Source organism: Drosophila persimilis, unplaced genomic scaffold, assembly GCF_003286085.1.
Source record: "Drosophila persimilis strain 14011-0111.01,24,50 unplaced genomic scaffold, DperRS2 tig00000191-arrow-pilon, whole genome shotgun sequence".
Lineage (NCBI taxonomy): Eukaryota > Metazoa > Arthropoda > Insecta > Diptera > Drosophilidae > Drosophila > Drosophila persimilis.
The window spans coordinates 7,507,327-7,526,042 of NW_020825298.1; the positions used below are offsets into that span (position 1 = coordinate 7,507,327).

General features: G+C 42.8%; 2 protein-coding genes and 1 non-coding gene across 3 annotated transcripts; 1 reads left to right on the forward strand and 2 right to left on the reverse strand.

Moving 5' to 3' along the window:
• Positions 1–1,459: 1,459 nt before the first annotated feature.
• LOC6589186 lies at positions 1,460–7,698 on the reverse strand. The gene is made up of 3 exons (XM_002014974.2): positions 7,560–7,698; positions 6,419–6,696; positions 1,460–2,344 (listed from the first exon to the last, which is right to left on the reverse strand). The coding sequence occupies exons 2-3, from the start codon at positions 6,632–6,634 to the stop codon at positions 2,075–2,077; spliced, it is 486 nt and encodes a 161-aa protein (XP_002015010.2). The 5' UTR covers positions 6,635–6,696; positions 7,560–7,698; the 3' UTR covers positions 1,460–2,074.
• A 1,552-nt stretch (positions 7,699–9,250) lies between these two features.
• Positions 9,251–9,321, forward strand: Trnag-gcc. The gene has a single exon. It is a non-coding gene; the product is annotated as a tRNA-Gly (tRNA).
• An 839-nt stretch (positions 9,322–10,160) lies between these two features.
• LOC6589184 (protein spaetzle 3) lies at positions 10,161–16,329 on the reverse strand. The gene is made up of 5 exons (XM_026988426.1): positions 14,882–16,329; positions 12,607–12,740; positions 11,907–12,031; positions 10,730–11,257; positions 10,161–10,661 (listed from the first exon to the last, which is right to left on the reverse strand). Exons 1-5 carry the CDS (start codon positions 15,822–15,824, stop codon positions 10,505–10,507), a joined length of 1,887 nt encoding a protein of 628 aa, XP_026844227.1. The 5' UTR covers positions 15,825–16,329; the 3' UTR covers positions 10,161–10,504.
• Positions 16,330–18,716: the final 2,387 nt, after the last annotated feature.

The window sequence follows — 18,716 nt, forward strand, 5'->3', positions numbered from 1 at the left end:
CAGTCTTTAATTTGTCAAGAGTTGCACTTGAAGTACGTGAAAGTGAATTGAGATAGATGGGAATCTTTTCCCCGAAAGATCTTCAACCAGAAAAAGAAAGAGATGTGCTTGCATAAGGCTCTTTGGTCGTATCCCATGGATACACACATGTGTATGTATCTTTGGGCAGAGATCTAGTTAAGACTGCATTGAAAATGATTTCTTTATTGTTGTTTAAGTAATAGCCACGAAGCCACGTGAGTTAACAACAATTTAATGTACATTTATATAGATATAACAATAATAATAATTAATAATAGTAGGTAATAATACAGTATATAAGTATCGCGTATAAACGGGGCCTGCGCTCTTGTATAATATATTGTATACATATATATATATATATCTCTTTTATATGAAATCCCATTAAAGTTTTCGTTTTGGGGCCCATCTTCGTGTGGAGGTCACACGGCCGGCCCAGAGCTCCGGTTTTAGTGGAGGTTAGTTGGGGAGTACTATAATTTATAAATATATATCTTCATATGCCCCACGACTCCAGCCTTAGCCTTGGGGGCCCATTAAAACTCCAGTAAAATATTTACAATTGACTTTGCTTCTTCTTCTTTTTTTGTAGTAATTTTTGTCTCTTTTTTTAGGGGCTGCGTGTGCGAAAAAAACAAACTTGAAAATCCGCTCTTAACCTAGACCATAAATGGGGAATACAATACTCGTATTTATTTGTTGTGAGGGATTAAGGGATTGTTCTACATATATATATAGTAGGTAGGTACATAGGTACATTTTTTGTCGCCTTGGGATTACCCAAAAAAGTTTAAAATTATTGTTCTAGCATAGGAACTGCATTTGTCCTTTCATTTTTTTTTGTTTTCCGTTTTTTGTTTTTGTTTTTTCGTGTGTGTTTTTGTGTTTTAAACCAGTGTTTATCAGCTGTTGCCTTTCGCATTTAAAAACCTTTGAGTGTTGATTCGTTTTGGGGGGTGTACCTTTTGGGTTTCTGGGGAGGGTGGGTGAGGGGAAAAGGTGTTGTAAACGAATGGGAATCGAATGGCAAAGTTTTCAGAGAGCAGTGCTATGGGAATAGTTGAATGTTTTGCTGCCATTGAGAAAGGATTGTCTGAAGAACATTCAAGTGGTCTTTTTTTCAAAAGTTGTAAAGAGAATAATAACTAATATGACCTATGAGAAAAAGGATACTCTGAAGTCATGTTTAATCTGAAACAAAATAGTGTTTTGGTTTTTAAAGAACATTTTTGGCATTAGAAGGAGATTCTTAAGTGTTTAGAATTTTTTTAAATACCTAATTTCAAAAATGAAAATAAATTGCTAAAACAAAATTACTTTTACTTAAACAATTTGTCAAAAGTGTTTTTCAAACCATTAAAAAATAGCTTAAGTATGGAAAATTCTTCAAACAGTATTTCAAAACGGAACAGAAATAAAATTAAAACAAATAAAATATTTAAATCACCTTTCAGAATGTTTAAATGTTAAAAGTATACTTCACAGATCCTCAAAGCTTTTTAGAATTGTGAAAAACGTTTGAAAAAGGTTGAAAATGGTGAAAATACTTCAGAAAGATTTAAAGTACCCGGAAAGTGGTCCTTAAAAAAGGTGCAAACTAGCATAAAATGGTTGAAAATGTCTCAAAAGCCATTCAAATGGTTCATAAGGGCTTAAATATACTTGCAAGTATTAGCAAGTGGTTCTGAAGGGTTTCCCTAACTCCATTTAGTTGCCCATTTTCATGCATTTTCACAGATTTTCACACATTTCCTTTTTTGGGTTGCCATGGGGTCTGTAATCCCTTGACCATTTCCTCTTAAGCTCTGCCCTCTTCTGTAGTACTTCCCTGCCCCATCTCCTTCTCTGTACACGATGTGCTCTGCCGTCATCCACTTCTATGTACAGTGTGCTCTGCCCCACGGACTCCCCTTTCTGCCATTCTTCTGCCATTCAAAAACTGTTTCATTCACAAAAACATTTCCCCCCACATTCTCCCCCCGGTAGACCCATTCCATTGTCGTCGTGGTGTCGTGTGGTCGTCAGGTCGTCAGGTGCTTGTTGAGATTCCCCTCTAATAGCGTCCATAGTTGGGTCCCATACGGGGGGCATCTCCGCCCAGCTCGTCCAGGGCACCCATGGCGCTTAGTTTTTGGAGCCAGGCGGCATTCGAGTTGCCGTTGGATACGCGTGGATTGTTGCCGTTGCTGCTGCCACCAGCCGTGCTGCTGCTGCCGCTGTTGGCCTCATTGTGCAGACGCAAAAGTGGGTGTTGTTGGGGCATCGTCTGCTGCTGCTGTTGCTGCTGCTGCTGCTGTGGGTCCTCATTGCTCAACTCCAAGATCTGCAAAGAGATGGATGGAAAGAGTTAAACTTGGAGTTGGAGTGTTGTTATGGTTGTTATAATTATCGTATAGTTGCTGTTGTTAACACGGATCGCCCCCCGAGACACACAAGGGGCGGTGGGGGTCTTTGATGGTGTCTTATGGCAGTTATTTCAAAAAAAACTTTTGAAATCTTCATTTATTCAACGTGGGAAGTTCGTCACAGGTTTTTCGTGTTTATTTTTAGGTTTTATTTTGTATACCCTCAAAGGCCCCGTATAGTACCTGATTTTATATTCATATTATACATATAAATATTACTTTGTGCAAAAAATTTTAAATTTTAAAAACTCTTAACTATATTTGAATTAATATAATATGAATAAAAACAAACAATAGATGCGTTTGGGATTTCTACGTTTTCGCAGATGAAAATTTCGAAAATTTATTCGAAATGTTCAAAGACTGCCCAAGGTTCTCATTCTGAGGCCCAACAATTGTCTACATTTCAAGCCTTTGTTTTCGATATAAAATAAAGTATTCTACAAAAACTTTTTTGTGTGTTTTTTATGTAACTAAAAGAAATAAAATTATTTCATATTTTCATTAAGTTTATCCTCGAAACTTTAAGAGTATTTTGGGCTTCGTCTTGTCTTAATTGTTTCGTTCATTTTCGGAGTCTTTTTGTTTTGAATTTTTAAATTTTTTGGCGCATCATTAAATTGAATGAACTTTATCTGTAACGAACGGGGCAGCGGGGGGTATGTCTCCTCTCTGATGATCAGCTCTGAAAAATATGTGTTAATGGGGGGTATTGTCGTGTAATTATCAGCCAACCGACAGCCATCCGACAACCTCTTTCTTCTGGCTACCGCTCGTCGCATCGCATCGCATCGCATCTCTGCAGAAGAAGAGAAGATCATCTTTTGGCGTATCTTTTTGTATCTTTCGCGAATGCCGAATGATGCGATGCGATGCTGCCGTTGAGTTGATGATGTGTGAAAAAACCTAAAACAATTTCGCGCCAAGTAATTATATTATTGCTAATTTCAAAAAGGCCGAAAAAAAAATCAAAAACGGAAAACAGAAATACCAGTAGATGGTTGTTTTTTTCGACTATTTTCGAAGGTTTTCCCCTCCTTTTTGACTCCTTTAAAAACGCTAATGGTTAATGGTCGAGCGGCGGCACATAAGGAAGCAATGATGACTCTGCAACAGGGAACAGGCGGAGGGGGGCATATCTCCACAGAGGGTTGAGCATGCTTAGGGTTGGTGGGTGGCAGCAGCTGGGTGTTTCCCCCCTCTCTCTGTCTTTATTAAAGACTCTCCTCATCGTCTGGCACTTTTTGGACAGTTTAATTTGAGAGTTGTCGTTAAGTGAAAAGTTATGTGATTTCCTTTTCGAGTTGTGTTTCGTTGTGTTGTGTCTCTCAGTCCCTTCATTTCACAGCCTCTATATCTGTCCGTCTGTGCATTCCATCTGTTTCCCTCTCGGTTTTCGGCCAAGGATTGGAACTGGAGATGGAAGATGGTTAGCAAATAAACAGCTGCCTTTGGGGTTTGGAGGGGGAGTCCATGGGTAAGACGGGGGTGTCTCTGAGTTGATCCACGGTTAAAGGGGGGTATCTCTGCCTACGGGGTGATATCTGTGGGTAATAACTTTAGATGGGTTTCGGGGCAGGGGAAAATGTGCGAGTGTGACAAGTGTTGGAATCAATTTTGCAATTAAATTGTTGTGGAAATACTTTTGAAATTGCCAAGGCGAAAACTTTTACGATATTAATCTTGTCTTTTCTTTCGTGATTCATTGTATTAGTTTTTGAATATAAATTCCTAAGAAATTTCTTGAGAAACACACAAAAGTGTCTACCCTTTTTGCCTCAATTCCTTGAAATAAATCATCCGCAATGTGACCTTTAATGTTCATAAATGTTTACCCCTAATTGTAAAATTATAAAGTTTTCCCAGCTTGGCCTTTATTAACTAATAAAATAACCATCTAATAACTCAAGAGCATTATGAAACTGTCATTTCTCTCACAGACATTGCTTTGGGGAATTCCCTTTCGACTTGCCCTTCGAGGGGGAGACCATCCCCTACTATACCAACTCATCCCCTAGTAGTCTTAAGCATCTCATGCTCTGTTCTGACATGTTCTGACATCCTGGCTGCCACAGGCAATAAGCCAAAGGCTAAACTTTGTTTGTTGTCTCACGATGTTTGTCACGATGTCTATAGTACTCTTGGTCTCTGTTGTCTCTTGTCTCTCAGGTTCAATGCATTATTGTGTGTCAAGTGTTTTTCCATTTTCCTCAGTTGGTTTTTGCCCCCCTTGCCCCATTTGTCGTGTCTTGTCTCCGATGTGACGTAGAGAAGTCAACCTTCATCATCGGCAGACGCCAGCCAGCAGACCGGCAGACCAGACCAGACCCCAGACCACGTCATCGTCATTATTTGCTATTTGACATTTGATTTCCCTTTTCTTTTTTTTTTGCTACAGTTTTGTTGCCTTCTTTTTGTGGATATTTGCTGCTTCTTTTGGCCAAGTTTGTGGATATTTGCTGTTGCTTTTGGCCAAGTATGGTCTTGGTCTGCTCTTGGTCTTTGTCTGCGTCGCACGTCAGCGATTTATCGATTCGCAGTGGGCCATGACTCAGAAAAAGAGGGGTTTCTGAGTGCTACAGATTGTGTGCAGCAGCATGCAAACAGTTGCAGGTTGCGGATTGCAGGTTGTTTTGTGGCAGTTTGCAGCTGCACATCCACATTTATTTAAGTGGGGCTCCTCTGCACACACTCCTCCTTCTCCCCCTCTCCCCGTTAACCATTTAAGCCGCATTTTTGTGTTTTGGTTGCGAAAAAGAACAGGAAACTGCGCGGAAAAAAAGAAAAAATTAAATAACAGCAGCAGCAGCAGCAGCAGAGCAGCAGTGACGGTGGCAGAGCAGCAGCAGCGGCGCTGCGTCTCCAAAAATATTGTGCAAAAGATGAGAAGCAGCCAAAGTGTTGGCCAAGCCGACAGATTGTTGGGGGATTGTAGCCGAGCAGGCTTCTCCTCTCCATGGGAAGACCAGACCCCAGACCAGACCAGAGACCCCTCTTTAAGAGGCTTGCGAAATATGTAAAAATATTTCTGAAATGGTTTGCAGCAGCAGCAGGAGGGGCAAAAGTGGGTCTCCGATAAGCAGGAGTCGCCAGGGAGGGACAGAGGGACACCCGTAACCTTATACCTCGATGATATACCATCCGATGACGCAACCCATCCATTCCATTCAATTCCACTCGGAACCCAACAAAAAAAGCAAAAGAAAAGAAGCACCAAACCATCTCGAAAAACGAAAACAAAAACAAGTCGAAAATAAAACCTCAATAATTGGCGACATAATTGCAACTTAATACCACGCTTTAACCCGCTTTGTTGTTGCTTCGTTCGGGTCTCTGTCTCTCTGTCTGTCTGTGTCGATGGGCACTCTTTTCATTTTCATTTTCATTTAGTTAATTATATTGACAACACAGCAGCACAGCAGCAGAGCAGCAGAGCAGTGGCACCACCGATGCCCAAAAATGCCAATGCACAAAACTGAACTTCGGGGGGCATGCACAGACACAGACACAGAAGACCCCCCTGCACCAAACACACATATGTAAAGATGTACACTCGAACAAATTTCAATCAAATATTGAAAACGGGAACTATTCTGAATAAAACATATCAATTTAATAGAATATAATTCTAAATGAAACCCTTCGTTTTTTACAACAATAGTTTGAAGAGTTTCTTTGTAGATTTTTTTCTTTTCCGAATTTTATGTCGATTTATAATTGGTATTCAGATATTGACATTATCTGGGTCAGATCGGATCATTATTAAAGCTAGAAGGAACAAATGAAATCTCAGTGGCTACTCATTTTCTCTCTCTCTCTCACCCACAAACTCTTCCTCGACGCCATACTGACGGAGTAGCGGGTAAAAATGTAGAACATTGAAATTTCTTTCAGTGCATTCCCACAGCTTTAGCTTCGGCTTCAGTGTATTAACTGTAGTTACCGCTACGAATGGCATGTCATGGCATGGCTTGGTATGGTACATGGCTCACCTGCAGCATCAGTTCACGCAACTTGTCCAAATCGTCGCCGTGCGACCTTGTGGGCAGGTAACGGCCGTCTACCATCTGCGGGGGAATGGCCAAAAGCAGGAGCAGCAGCCATACAAGCCACCTGTGCCCCTGCCTCAGATTCAGGCCCATTCCCATGATGAGGCACCTCTCACTCTCCCTCTCCGTTCCCGTTTGGGAGCTCCTTGCTGCCCTCATTGTTGGTGTCTTCTGTTGGTGGAGGGGTGGGCGTTCTTGTGGCTGCGGTCGTCTGGGTGTGGCTGCAACAAGAGAGGGGGAAGGAGTGATAGCTCCTCAGATGAGGGGGCAATTGTAGGACTCGTAATTGGGATTGCAATGGAGGCTTTTGGCTTTTGAGGTGGGGTCAAACCAGAAAAATATCCCACAGATGGCATGCCATGGTATTGAGTAATAGTTTGGGAAGGCATTGCGTTTCATAGATATAAGATTGGAGAGGTGATCATCATAGAGAACTAGAAAAGTGAGGGATATACCTCTTTTGAATGATGTTTCATTCATACTGCGTTTGGGATTCTCTTTAAAGATATAAGATTCCGAATATAAGGTATAGAAACACTTACAGATCTCTTTTTACCCAAACTTAAATCACTGAAACGCACTGTATTCAATTGAAAGTTGTGCATTTCTTAGAGTTGTGTAATTAAAACCTCAAAATTATTTAAATTTCTTAAATTTTTCAAGCGTTACACTCGAAGAAAAGCGGTAACTTTATTTGGAAGAAAAGTCTTCCTTAATTTCCGGTGAAAAATTGCATATAAATGCTTAAATTCCTCACAAAGGTATTTCATTTATTAAGAAATATTCGCAGTAATTCACCAAAAGTTTACGATTCATTTTAAAAATTATTTCTTCCTTGGAAAAATATTTAATTAAATTTTATTCCCGTTTTGTTTTGGCTGTTGGCTGCGCCTTAATTGCGATTCAGCGAATGTTTGCTCAATTGAAGGAGGATTGGAGGATTACACAATGCTTAAAATTTATTATTATGACACTGACACTGAAACCAAAAGCAGAAGCAGCCCCAAAGCCAGACGCCAAAAACAAGGGGCAAGTGGCAGTGGCAGCAACTGGTACAGCTGCACCTGCAACCCCGCTGACTCACAGTTTTTTTTAGGAGCAGGAATGAGTCGTCGGAGGGGTACTGCCGTGTACCAGGATACCCGTGCAGGATGTTAACTACGTCACGTCCTGAATAAGTTGAATAAGTTCTTGTCGCTCGCTCGCCGTCGGACACGCTGTGTCCTGAACACTAGGATAACAATGTAAGTTTAAGCGAAGCTGCGTGCCGACATTGGTATTTATAGCCAAAAATTGCGGCACTCGGCTGAGATTTGGAGTAGATGACGCCGCCAGGACGCCTGCCTGCCTGCCTGCGTGCCTGCCTGCCTGGCCGCCAGGACTTTCCTACACGACCTACACATGCGCTACTCCCCCAGAAAGAGCTCCAATAACAGTGACAGAGGAGCCAAAGAAATGCGAAGCGAAACGAAACGGAGGCCCCAACCGCATCGTAGTTGGGATTTCCCTCTGGTGTCCGCTGTCTCCCAAGCCGAATTCTTTTCACTTTTAGTGCGCGCGCAGGGTCAGGAATACCAACGACAAAAGCAACAACAAGGAGAAGGAGGAGGCCAAGGGTTAGGAGAAGCGAAGCTTAGAATACCCTATTGAAAGGCTCTTCTCTCCATCATTCACTGAAAGATTTTATATCGCTGGAAGAGCTAATGGATACGTGGAAAAGCTGCTCTGATAAAGAATATTTACGCTTTAGTGCACTCAAAACTATATAGTACCCCAACTGGTGAGAGTATTATAGAACATCCATATCATTGCCACCATGCATACAGTCGTTTACATATTTATATATATTTCTCTGGGTGTCTGTGTGCATGAGCTGCTCCAGTGTCCTCGCATTTCTATTGTCCTGCTGCCTGGCTGGGTGGTGGGCGGCGACTTCATCATCATAATACCGCCCAACACTCAATACAGCAAAAGCAAACCAACCTCCAGTCCAGCCCAACAACCATTATCCTCTAACACAACCAGCATTCTGGCGGAATGTTTTCGCTTGGCCAACTTCCATGGTTAACTCTCGGAGTGCTTAAATCTGTTGTTCCTTCGTCCTCGTCGTCGTCATGGCTGCAATTGTTGACATTGCGGTCGCGTCAATAGTGCCCATAGCCTGGTGCTGGTCCGTTTAACTGTGAGTTCAGCCCAGCCCCCGCACATCTGCTCTGGGATTGAAACTGAAACTGGGAACTGGTGTTGAAGATGTGCGGGTTGTCGGTGTCTGTAAAATCGTACCATTTGTATACCACGCACGGAGCGATAGACCGAAATTTTTGATATAGCGCAGTTTTGTGTAGCCATTGGCTGTGATTGAATACGTGACGGGCATCGGGAAGCAGTGTGTGTGCAAGGGTTTTTATGGCCGCCTGGCTATGAGGAATAGGAATATCACACACCACACTCACTCCCCCCACATATTGCTCCTTGGCTTATTTATGGGCCAAGGCATACAGTCGCATAAACGCTTTATGGAACAACCCGGAATTGTTCATGCCCAATGCGTTTCGTCAGAAAAATATGAAAAACCCCCCAAAAAAAGGAAATAAAAAACAATTACAATTCCAAAAAGGAGAAAAAGAAACGAAAGTAAAGCTGTGTGGAGTGGGGTTCGAACTCGCGTCTTTTATATGTTATTGAAAAGTGGCTTTGAAAGCTTTTCCATGACATAGATTTTAGCTTACGCCGACTGGAGCTTCGAGATGCAAATCTGAGCTCTTCAGTTATCAAGCATCGGTGGTTCAGTGGTAGAATGCTCGCCTGCCACGCGGGCGGCCCGGGTTCGATTCCCGGCCGATGCAGAATTAACTTTTTTTTCCTTTTTTTTTTGGTTTTTTTTTCTTTTTCTCTTGAACTTGAATTATTTGCTTTAAATATTAACAAAATCGTTTCTTTTGCAGCAGTCTAATGCTTGGCTTATATACCAGAAAACAACGATTTTTTGTTTCATGCTGATCATTCTGCTTCACTTTTAAAACATATAATATATGTGAATTCCCCTTCAGTATTGCTATAAATCAATGGATTTCTGATTTAAATAGTTCTGAACTAAGCTTTTGGAGTAAGGTAATTGAATTAAACTGGTTTACTCCTACGAGTAGCCTGATCTTTAGCATGCTCATATTTTAGGAATCAATTAATGTTGAAAATATGGAGTCAAAGCGATATGGCTAATTAATATACATAAATGGGGTGTTCGTCCCATTCCAGAGATGAATCTTTTGCGAAGTAAAAAGAATTTCAAATTCAGAAGTAATTCTGTTTGGTATTAGAGTGTATTCCACACTTCTGAATGCTTTTTGTAACTAGTAACTTCATGAAGGTATATCTACGTTTGAAATCATCCTACGCCTTTCAAAGTCAACATAAATATATAGTAGGCATTGCAGACCTGTTTCCAGGACGCTATTACAATAGTAGCTATATTCTTTTTTCACATCTACTTATTCACGTTTGGATCATTCCAAAGATCTTGCTATAAAACTATAAAACTTAAGCAAAATCAAATCAGAGAAATCTCACAAGAAACCTTCAAAAAGATTAGTTTGGAAATCTCACTCATATGCTAATTAAACTCTTATACTTATACTGGTTCGTACAGTTGTGTGGTAGAGTTCGTAAACTCGGAAATTCTTATTGATATTTGTATATAATAGACTTTATTCGCTTGATTCATTTTACGATTACAATTACGATTACAGTACAACAACAAATGGAGTTTGAGTTATATCGAATGTGTGTTTACGAGTAAATGGAGGGGAGGATATAGGATACAGGATACAGGTTAGGGGTAAATATATGGCTCGTATAAAACCTTAACTACATAGAATCGATGCTTAACTAGAGAGCTACCAAATAGTGGATATATCGTACATATAAGATCTACTTAACAACAACTAAAATACATTCAGTGGCATTCTACCTACGATTATACTCATTTTCATTCTATAATTTGCTCAGACATGGGACTCGGGAGGGAGGAATCTAAGGATTACATCTACAGACACAGCACGAAGGAAACAGGAACCAATCCATAAAGATACCCTTGCAATCGTTGTCGGGATCGTAGGCGAGCAGACGATGCCATTTGTACTTTTGCTCGCATCCACATTCTCCCTCGCAGCGCGGTGTTTGAGTATTGCTATTTGTGATTATGGGATACGGATAGTTAGAGTCATATATTTGGTAAATGTGTATGCTTCAACTCACCTACACACCTCCTGGTGGATGGCCTGCTCAAAGTGCTGGGTATTGACAATGGCCCTGATCTTGCCCGCAGAGTTCGATGCCCAATAGGGTGTCACGATCTCGATCTTCGATTCGCAGGCATCGAGTCTGCCCGTACCCGAATTCGCCTGGCCGCCCCCATTCCCACCAGGTGTCCTGTTGGCATTGCTTCCAGCAGCAGAACCACCACCACCACTGCTGCCGCCTCCTCCTGCTCCTCCTCTGTTGCGACTGCCACCGGCTGCCGCTTGACGCTTCTTGCGTAGTTCTCCAAAATAGCTGTCGCCCGCCTCTACGGCCTCCCCGGCATTGGCCGCATAGGCACCGGGTGGAATGAATATATCCGGTTCGTCTATGAATCGCCTTTTCCGCACCTTTGCCTGCTGGTTGCGTCCTCCTCCTCCTGCGCCACTTCCTCCTCCTGCAGGTCCTTCCATATTCATCTCAAAGTCTCCATACATTCGACGCATCAGTGCCTTGTTGTCATCTATGAAACGTTCGATCTTGTCGCTGGAAAGGGAGTGGATTCAAGAAGGATTAGTGAAGGTATCAGTATCAATGTCTTATGTTTTTAAAGAGATTGGAATCAAATGGTTGGATTGAAAAGTTAATTCTTATGTGCATATGAAAGTGCGCTGCTGCTGCGCTGTCGCGCATGTACACGTTTATAACAGTGAATGGCATCAATACATTTATCCGTTTTGCCTGCTCCATAAGCACACAAACGCACTACAAAGATGTGCAAAAATGCGAACCCTGCCTTGGAGGATCAATATTTTATCTTGAATGGATAGAGAGGTTCCATTTTAGAGGTTCATTAGCTTCAGATTTGGACATGAAACCGCATTAGTTGGTTTTGCGTGCCCATGCTAATGAGAGCCGCTAAGTCACGTAGCCAGTCACTGACTAAGAAATTTAAATCAGGTCAGTGTTCTTTGAGAAGAGACTAAACCAAAGAAAAACCACAGAAAAGCAAACATCCTTGAGGCCACACCAATCAGGGGAATGTACAAATATCTGTGGTTATTTCGGAGGCGGGGAAAACCCCATGACGTACATTCCGTATCCGTTTTGGAATTGGAATTTCCTACTATAGATATCCTATAACTAAATAGAAATAGAACAATGGAATGGTGTTGTATGTCTAGTGTATACTCACATGGGATAGCTGTTGCCGGCTGTGGGGCAGAACAGCTGATGATATCGCTTGATGCATGGCACTCCCTTGATCACATCACCCCTCACATCCAGACCCAGAGCTACAGACAAGGCCGTCCACCAGATCTAAATGTTTGGAATATATGTATATACAAAATATTTTAAATAAAAGTTTAATTAATTGCGGGAAGGAAGGAAATTGTTGGGTACTGGAGATTTTTTAGATTGGTGGAGGAGACCATAACAAAAATTATGGCCGGGGTGTGAAAATGACTCAAGTAAGTCATAAACATAAAAAATAAAACGAATTTTATATTTTGGCTTGACCGGGGATATCTGAGACCCGAGATCCGAGTCGCCAAGACCCAAGACCCAAGATCGTGGCAGAACGGAGGAGGTGGTTTCTCTCTCTCTCTCTACATTCGCTCTTTATTCGTCGTCGTCGTCGGCGTCGTCATCAACATCATCACACCTCTTAATGAAACGAACTCGCACGACCTTCGTGCACGCAAAAAAAAACAACAACAAATAAAATAAAAAAAGTTAAAACACAAAATCGTCAAAGTTATTTCCGCAAAATAAGCAAACTCGATCGATATCGAGTCAAATCGAATCAGAACCTGAGATGGAATTAAAGTGAGCGCGTGCCTGGCTGCCTGCCCCAAAAAAACAACTACCAAGAGACCCCAAAGAGTACTTACCGGAATCTGTAGGAACGATCCATTGTTGAGCTTTGGATAGGAGAACAGCGGCACCACCGGCACCGTGCCGTTCTTCAGAAAGATCGGACCCTGGATGGGTGTCACAGTGGGCATCTGATTGTTATTCGTTTTTTCTGTGAATGGAATGTAAATGGCAATTGGTTTTTTGAATTTTCGAATGATTCATGGCAAGGACAGGGACAGGGACAGTGGACAGAGACAGTGTCGTTGTCACTGCATTAATCAGTGATCGCTTTTGGTTAAACCCCGAATAAAAGATGTTGTTGGAGTTGCAAGTGCAATGCTGCAATGTCTGCAGTCTGCAGTCTGCATATAAATGGGACGACTGCTGCAGTTGCAGTTGCAGTTGACACATGCATGTACGAGTTTACGAGTATAAATTTCATGTCTGTCTGGCATTTGTAATGCCCCCAAACCCAAACCCAAACCCAGATCCGGATCTGGGGCATACAAAACAAACTTTCCCTTTTTACACAGGATGCAAAACGAGTTGAAGAAGGAGTTGCTTGAAGAAAAGAGATTGCACTTTGCACTTTGGCAGCATAATCCACTTTTTAATGGATTGCCCTAGATTCTGGGGATTCTGGTGATGAAATAGAACCACCATATCATTCAGATGCATCTCTTGTGTCTCACAAAACAAAGTATGTTGCGAGTAGTACACTCGAAAGACAAAACCCCACGAAAAGCCAAAGCCAGAGCCAAACCGAAACTTGTATATGAATATTGTATCTTGTATCTTGCGTGTGCACACGTCTCTTCTCTTCTCGTATGGAGAGCTGGTTCATGAGCTTCTTGCATAATAGCCCCCGTAACCGAGTTGAGTACTTGAGGTCTCTGGCAGGCAGGCAGGCAGGTTGCTTGCTGGCTAATGCCTCAACGAGGCAGAGGTGGAGATGGTTTTTTGGATACAACAAAGAGGCGCCACAAAAGTGAAACATCTTTAAAAGTAAGGCGCTGACAGTTTTTTTTTGTGTGAGGACAACAAGGGCAGAGTGTACTTCACAGACAGAAAGACAGTTAGATGGATGGTTGGATGGATGGATATATATGTATAGTAGATACACTCATAGATACACCCAAGCCCAAACCCAATCCCAATCCCAATCGCAGGCCTGGCATAAATCGTGATGCGTGTTAGTCAGAAATGCGGTTATAAAAGTCAAACACTGGCCATTACTGTCTTGAAAGTGACCTTGCCGATCGGTTTGTAGACCTTTGACCTTGTCGCTTGTTTACCCCTTGTTTCGTAGCTGCTGCTGCTGCCTTAGTTGTTGCTTCAGTTGTTGTGTTTCTCCTCTCTTACAGATGTGCAGAAGTTGCTCCCAATTGGAAAGATACACAAGTAGCAGGCAAACAACAACAACAACAACTACCAGTACGAGGTATTTGAAAAATTAACATGACTTTCCGTCAGTCCGTCTCTGAATCGTGTGCAGACGTGGGACTCCTCTCCGCTTATCGGATCTCTACTCCTCTCTACGATCTCTACGATCGTACATGCTCCATTAAAATTATACAATAAATACTCGGTACAAGTAGCATTTGTTCAGATTATAATCTCGGAATCATCTGAATCCAATCAGGAAATGCTCGATATGGAATGTCGGTACTCGAGAGAACGATATGAGCAACACTTTGGGGATTCCTTGCGATCGAATGAGGAAGTACATAGATCTTGGGATTTGAAGAACATATATATATATATATATAAATATACGTGTTACCTATGAAGAAAGAGCCACCTGAAAGTGCTCTTGTTTGTGGTATAATTATGTGTAGGCTCTTGAAAACCCTTGATACGCACTTCCCTTCAAGATCCCCACTTCAAATCTTCACTTAAGATCCATAGATCATCTTCTTTTGCAGTCTGTGAGAGCTCTTATTTCACTTTCACAGCTAAGACTAAAATATCACCTTAGGAAATTCTATAGGGTTTTTCAGCTTAGAATAATAAATTCTATTTCCAAGGCTTCGTCTTTAATGAAGAACTTTTAGGGATTCATAAGCTGTGCATAGAAAATCCATGGGTTCTAAACTAAATTGTATGTTTTTTTTATGAAGTGCAACCTGGGGCATGTCTTCAGCTGAATCATCAAGTATTTCTACAGCTATAAGCTATGAGAACTATTTACTTTCTAAAGCTAAACGAGAAATTTGAGTCCTGGATGATATAAAGAATATTCTTGAAACATTCCCTAGATTCTAGATTTTCCCTTAAATTTGAGTATTAATTAGATCTCGTCGCACTCACCTCTTTCCTGCCCCTGCCCCTCGTAGTACTGTCCGTCGTCGTCTTCATCCTCATCCTCCTCATCGCCCTCCTCCACATCGTAGTCGAGAACGGCATGAACCTGAGTGCGGGAGCCCTGCCCCGCTTGGACCCTCGTAAAGCCGGGAGCTCTTTCCGGATAATTTTCGGGTGGTGCCACGCCGTAGGTGGAGGCGGGCTGAGCCTCGGGCTTCGACTGTCTGGGCCGTGGCTGCTGCTGCGTCTGGGGAGCGGGCGGGGGAGGTGCTGGGAGCGGCTGTGGCTGTGGCAGTGGCGCCTGGGGCTGGGGCTGGGGTTGCGGCTGCGGCTGCTGCCTGCTCCCGTAGCTGGTAATACTGAAGCTGCCGCTGTTCTTGCTGAATGTGGCACTGGCACTGCCATGGGCATTGAAGAACTGCTTCTGCTGGCCCGGAAAGCGGCTGTACGAGCCCTCGCCAGGGCCTCTGCCAGTCGAATGGTGGGTCTGCGTCAGCTGAATGGTGCTTTGGCCGGCGCTGTTCGACCTGGAGGAGGAGCTCTGGTAGGAGACGCTATTCTCGTTGTTGTTGGCTTCCTGCTGCTGCTGTTGTGTCTGCTGCTGCTGTTGCTGGATGTGGTAGACAGAGTTGTGTGCCGCACTCGGTCCCGTGGGTGGCAGATAGGCATTGTTCTGCTTGCGTCTGCTCTGGTATTGATAGCCTCCGCCCCCGACTCCGCCCTGTGGCTGGGGCACCTGCTGTGGTGGGGCATAGGGATTGTTCTTAAAGAATTCGGGATCTGTGGGGCTCTGCTGCTGCGGGGGATGCTGCTGCTGATGATCGGCTGGCGAGTACAGCAGATTGTTGGTGTTGCTGGCCAGCTGATGAATGGGATGCAGAGGGGCCAGGGTGACGCCCCAGGGCTGGCCAAGGGCACCGAAAGGCAGTGAGAAGTTGGTCAGAGCCATCGATTGGCTTTATTTATAGATCGATTTGGATTTTGATTTCCGCGATACGAAAGACTCAGGCAACGAACTGAAGCTGCCTCACGCCTGCCGCCGGCTGCGGTGTATGCGGCATCATCTAGATTCTAGAACAGAACAGCGATGATCGGATTGGATCCGAAACCGAAACCCAAACTCGAAGTACGCGCGCGCCCGCTCTCGAAACTGATTTATGCAAAAAATAACAAATCCGTCAGCGCTCCACACGGTCTGCTCCCCACTGCTGCTGCTGCTGCTCACACAGATACACACGCACACAAAGTAGCGAGTTATGTAGTATATATACTATAGATATATAGATGTGCAAAGTTGTTGTTTTAATAACTTAAGCGACGCTTCAGCCACAGCTTTAGCTTTAGCTTTGGCTTTAGCTTTCGACTTTGGCTCGGACTACGTGGTCGGAAGATCAACGGATCGATCGGTACTCGTACTCGCACTCGTACGCCGCGGATCTGGTGCTAAAAAAACCATTCACGACAAGCTGACAATCGAGACTGAGCCGTTCTCGCCGCGCGCCTTAAAAAACTTAACTTAATGGGAGGAAAAATGTTTCAGCACCAGCCCCAACGCCAGACTCAAATCGAAATCGAAATCGAAATCTCAAGAAAAGACTTAAAACAGTTGCTTCTCTGTTACGGGGCTCGAGACTCTTGAAAGAGTGAGAGGCTTTTGCGAGTGCCAGTGCCAGTGCCAGAGCCAGAGCCCCGTGCACACACTCTGCTCAGCAAAACACTCTCGTGTTGTTGCTACGAAAAATAAAACAAAAACCGGAAAATAATGCAGCCACATATAAACGAACTGTGAATGCCCTTTGGGGGATATACTTCTACTTATTGTACATTGATTCGTCGATTTGTTGATCCCCAGATGGATTTCTTTGCGCAATCAATTTACACTTATTTCTCGTAGTTTTTTTTATTATTTTGGGTTGGTCAAAATCATCTTAGAGTGAAGTCTATGAAATTGGTAGTCTTTTGCACTTTTAGCATAACAAATTATCTTAATTACACATTCAATCGAGCAGAACTAAGAACACAAATCAGTTATTATATATTTTTCAATGATTTCTGAGATAAAATCGAACATTCAAAATATTTGCGGTTGATTTGTTTAGTGTTCTGGCTGAGATTATACGATTTAAGAGGTTTTTGGAACCATTAGAACGGTTTTAGAATATCAAATTTGAAATATTTATGGACTTGACTACGAAACTCAATCGTTATTTGTATCGGGGTTTGACTTAAACTAAAAGCTTAAAAACATAACTTTGCTTCGTTCGGTGATGGTTGGAGGAGCTCTCCCTGAGGCATCCCACTAATAAGAATGCTTGTAAGATCTGAATTTGTGACCTAGGTCAATGTCTGGATGGGATGCCTGGATGGGAAGTCTCGTTTCGTGGCGACTGATTGTTATACATTCCGTATCGTTTCCGAAAAACGCATATTAATCACAGTAACCAAATGAATGTCTGCGCTGTTTTTATTTTTTTTTCGAAGGCAATGAAAAGCAAAAGTATTTTTAAAGTGGGGGGCTTTCAAAACTGGTTGTGTGAAGAGCATCGAGAGCTCGTAGAGCGCCCGTCGTTACACACATGATTGTGGGTACCATAAGCTTAAGAGAGTCCACGTCGCTCTCTCTCTCTCTGCTCCAAGTCCAGTCTGTTGTTCTCTCTTAGTCAACTGAATGTTTGGTTAGTTGTTACAGGGTTGGGGGATGGGTAGGAATTATCAGGTATGTCGCTTGTAATGCCGAGTGCATGATGGGGCGATGAGCCAGGCGTATATTGAAGGGGCGATGATGCGGCGGCTATGAATGAATAACTGATGGATGGATTGGGAGGGGAAGCTGATTGAACGAGGGCGTAGACGTAGACGCGTCTATGACTACGTCAGCTCTTGGGGCTCATTGGGGCTCCACTTTGCATATTAGCACCTCTTAACTGGATCTCCCCGCCTCGATAGTCGACAGCCGACTGTCCAATGGCGGAAACGGATGCTGCAGCAGCCTCTGACAGGTGGTCTCGGATCTTATCTTTCTCATGAATGTGTCTGGGAAATACGCCCGCCCTTAAGTGGTGTAGTCTCCTGTTGTCTAATGAATCATTTGTGCAACTATTCGTAATGGGAATTATCTGAAAAGGTAGGATATACATACTCATGAATACTATGTTCTTGCGAGGGCTCTATTTTAAGGCCAATCTATTGTTTATTCGTTGAAAACTTTGGAGGAAAGATGTTAATTTGTGATATATTTTGGGTCCAATATTCTTAAGGAAGAATAATACATACTAAAGCCCTGAATGAGCTGGCAACCGAAACGATTCGGTGGGATTCGCCTCGTTCGGTCCGCTTGCCCAAAACGGACCGAATGAAGCGAATCCCGTAATTTTTACCGAGTCAGATTCGAATCGATTCGGTATTTTCTCGCTCACTCTCTACTTGATTTTCTGGTAGAGAGAACGAAAAAGTACCACACAAATTGACTAGTTCTTTGCTTCGCATTCTGCCTAAAAATATTTGTGTTACTGTGTATGTCCACTCATACAAAAAAGGATGTCTCCGTAGTCTGTGTCGAATCAGTTCAGAATTTCATTATTCTGAGTACTCTCTGAGTATTCAGATGGTAAATTTTTGCTGAAAAGAGTACAAAAACTAAAATCTCCCATTAAAGGGTGAGAAATAGGAAATCCTACAGTACTCCTACGAGTACCAGTATGAATACATTTCTGTCCAGTGATGATTTTAAAAGCTGCTCTCATTTCAGGGCCAATCGTCGTGGCGGCGATTGTGGTACTTTTCCTTTTTGTTCGCATTCTTACATGCAAATAAGTTACGATACACTTCAAGTGTAACACTT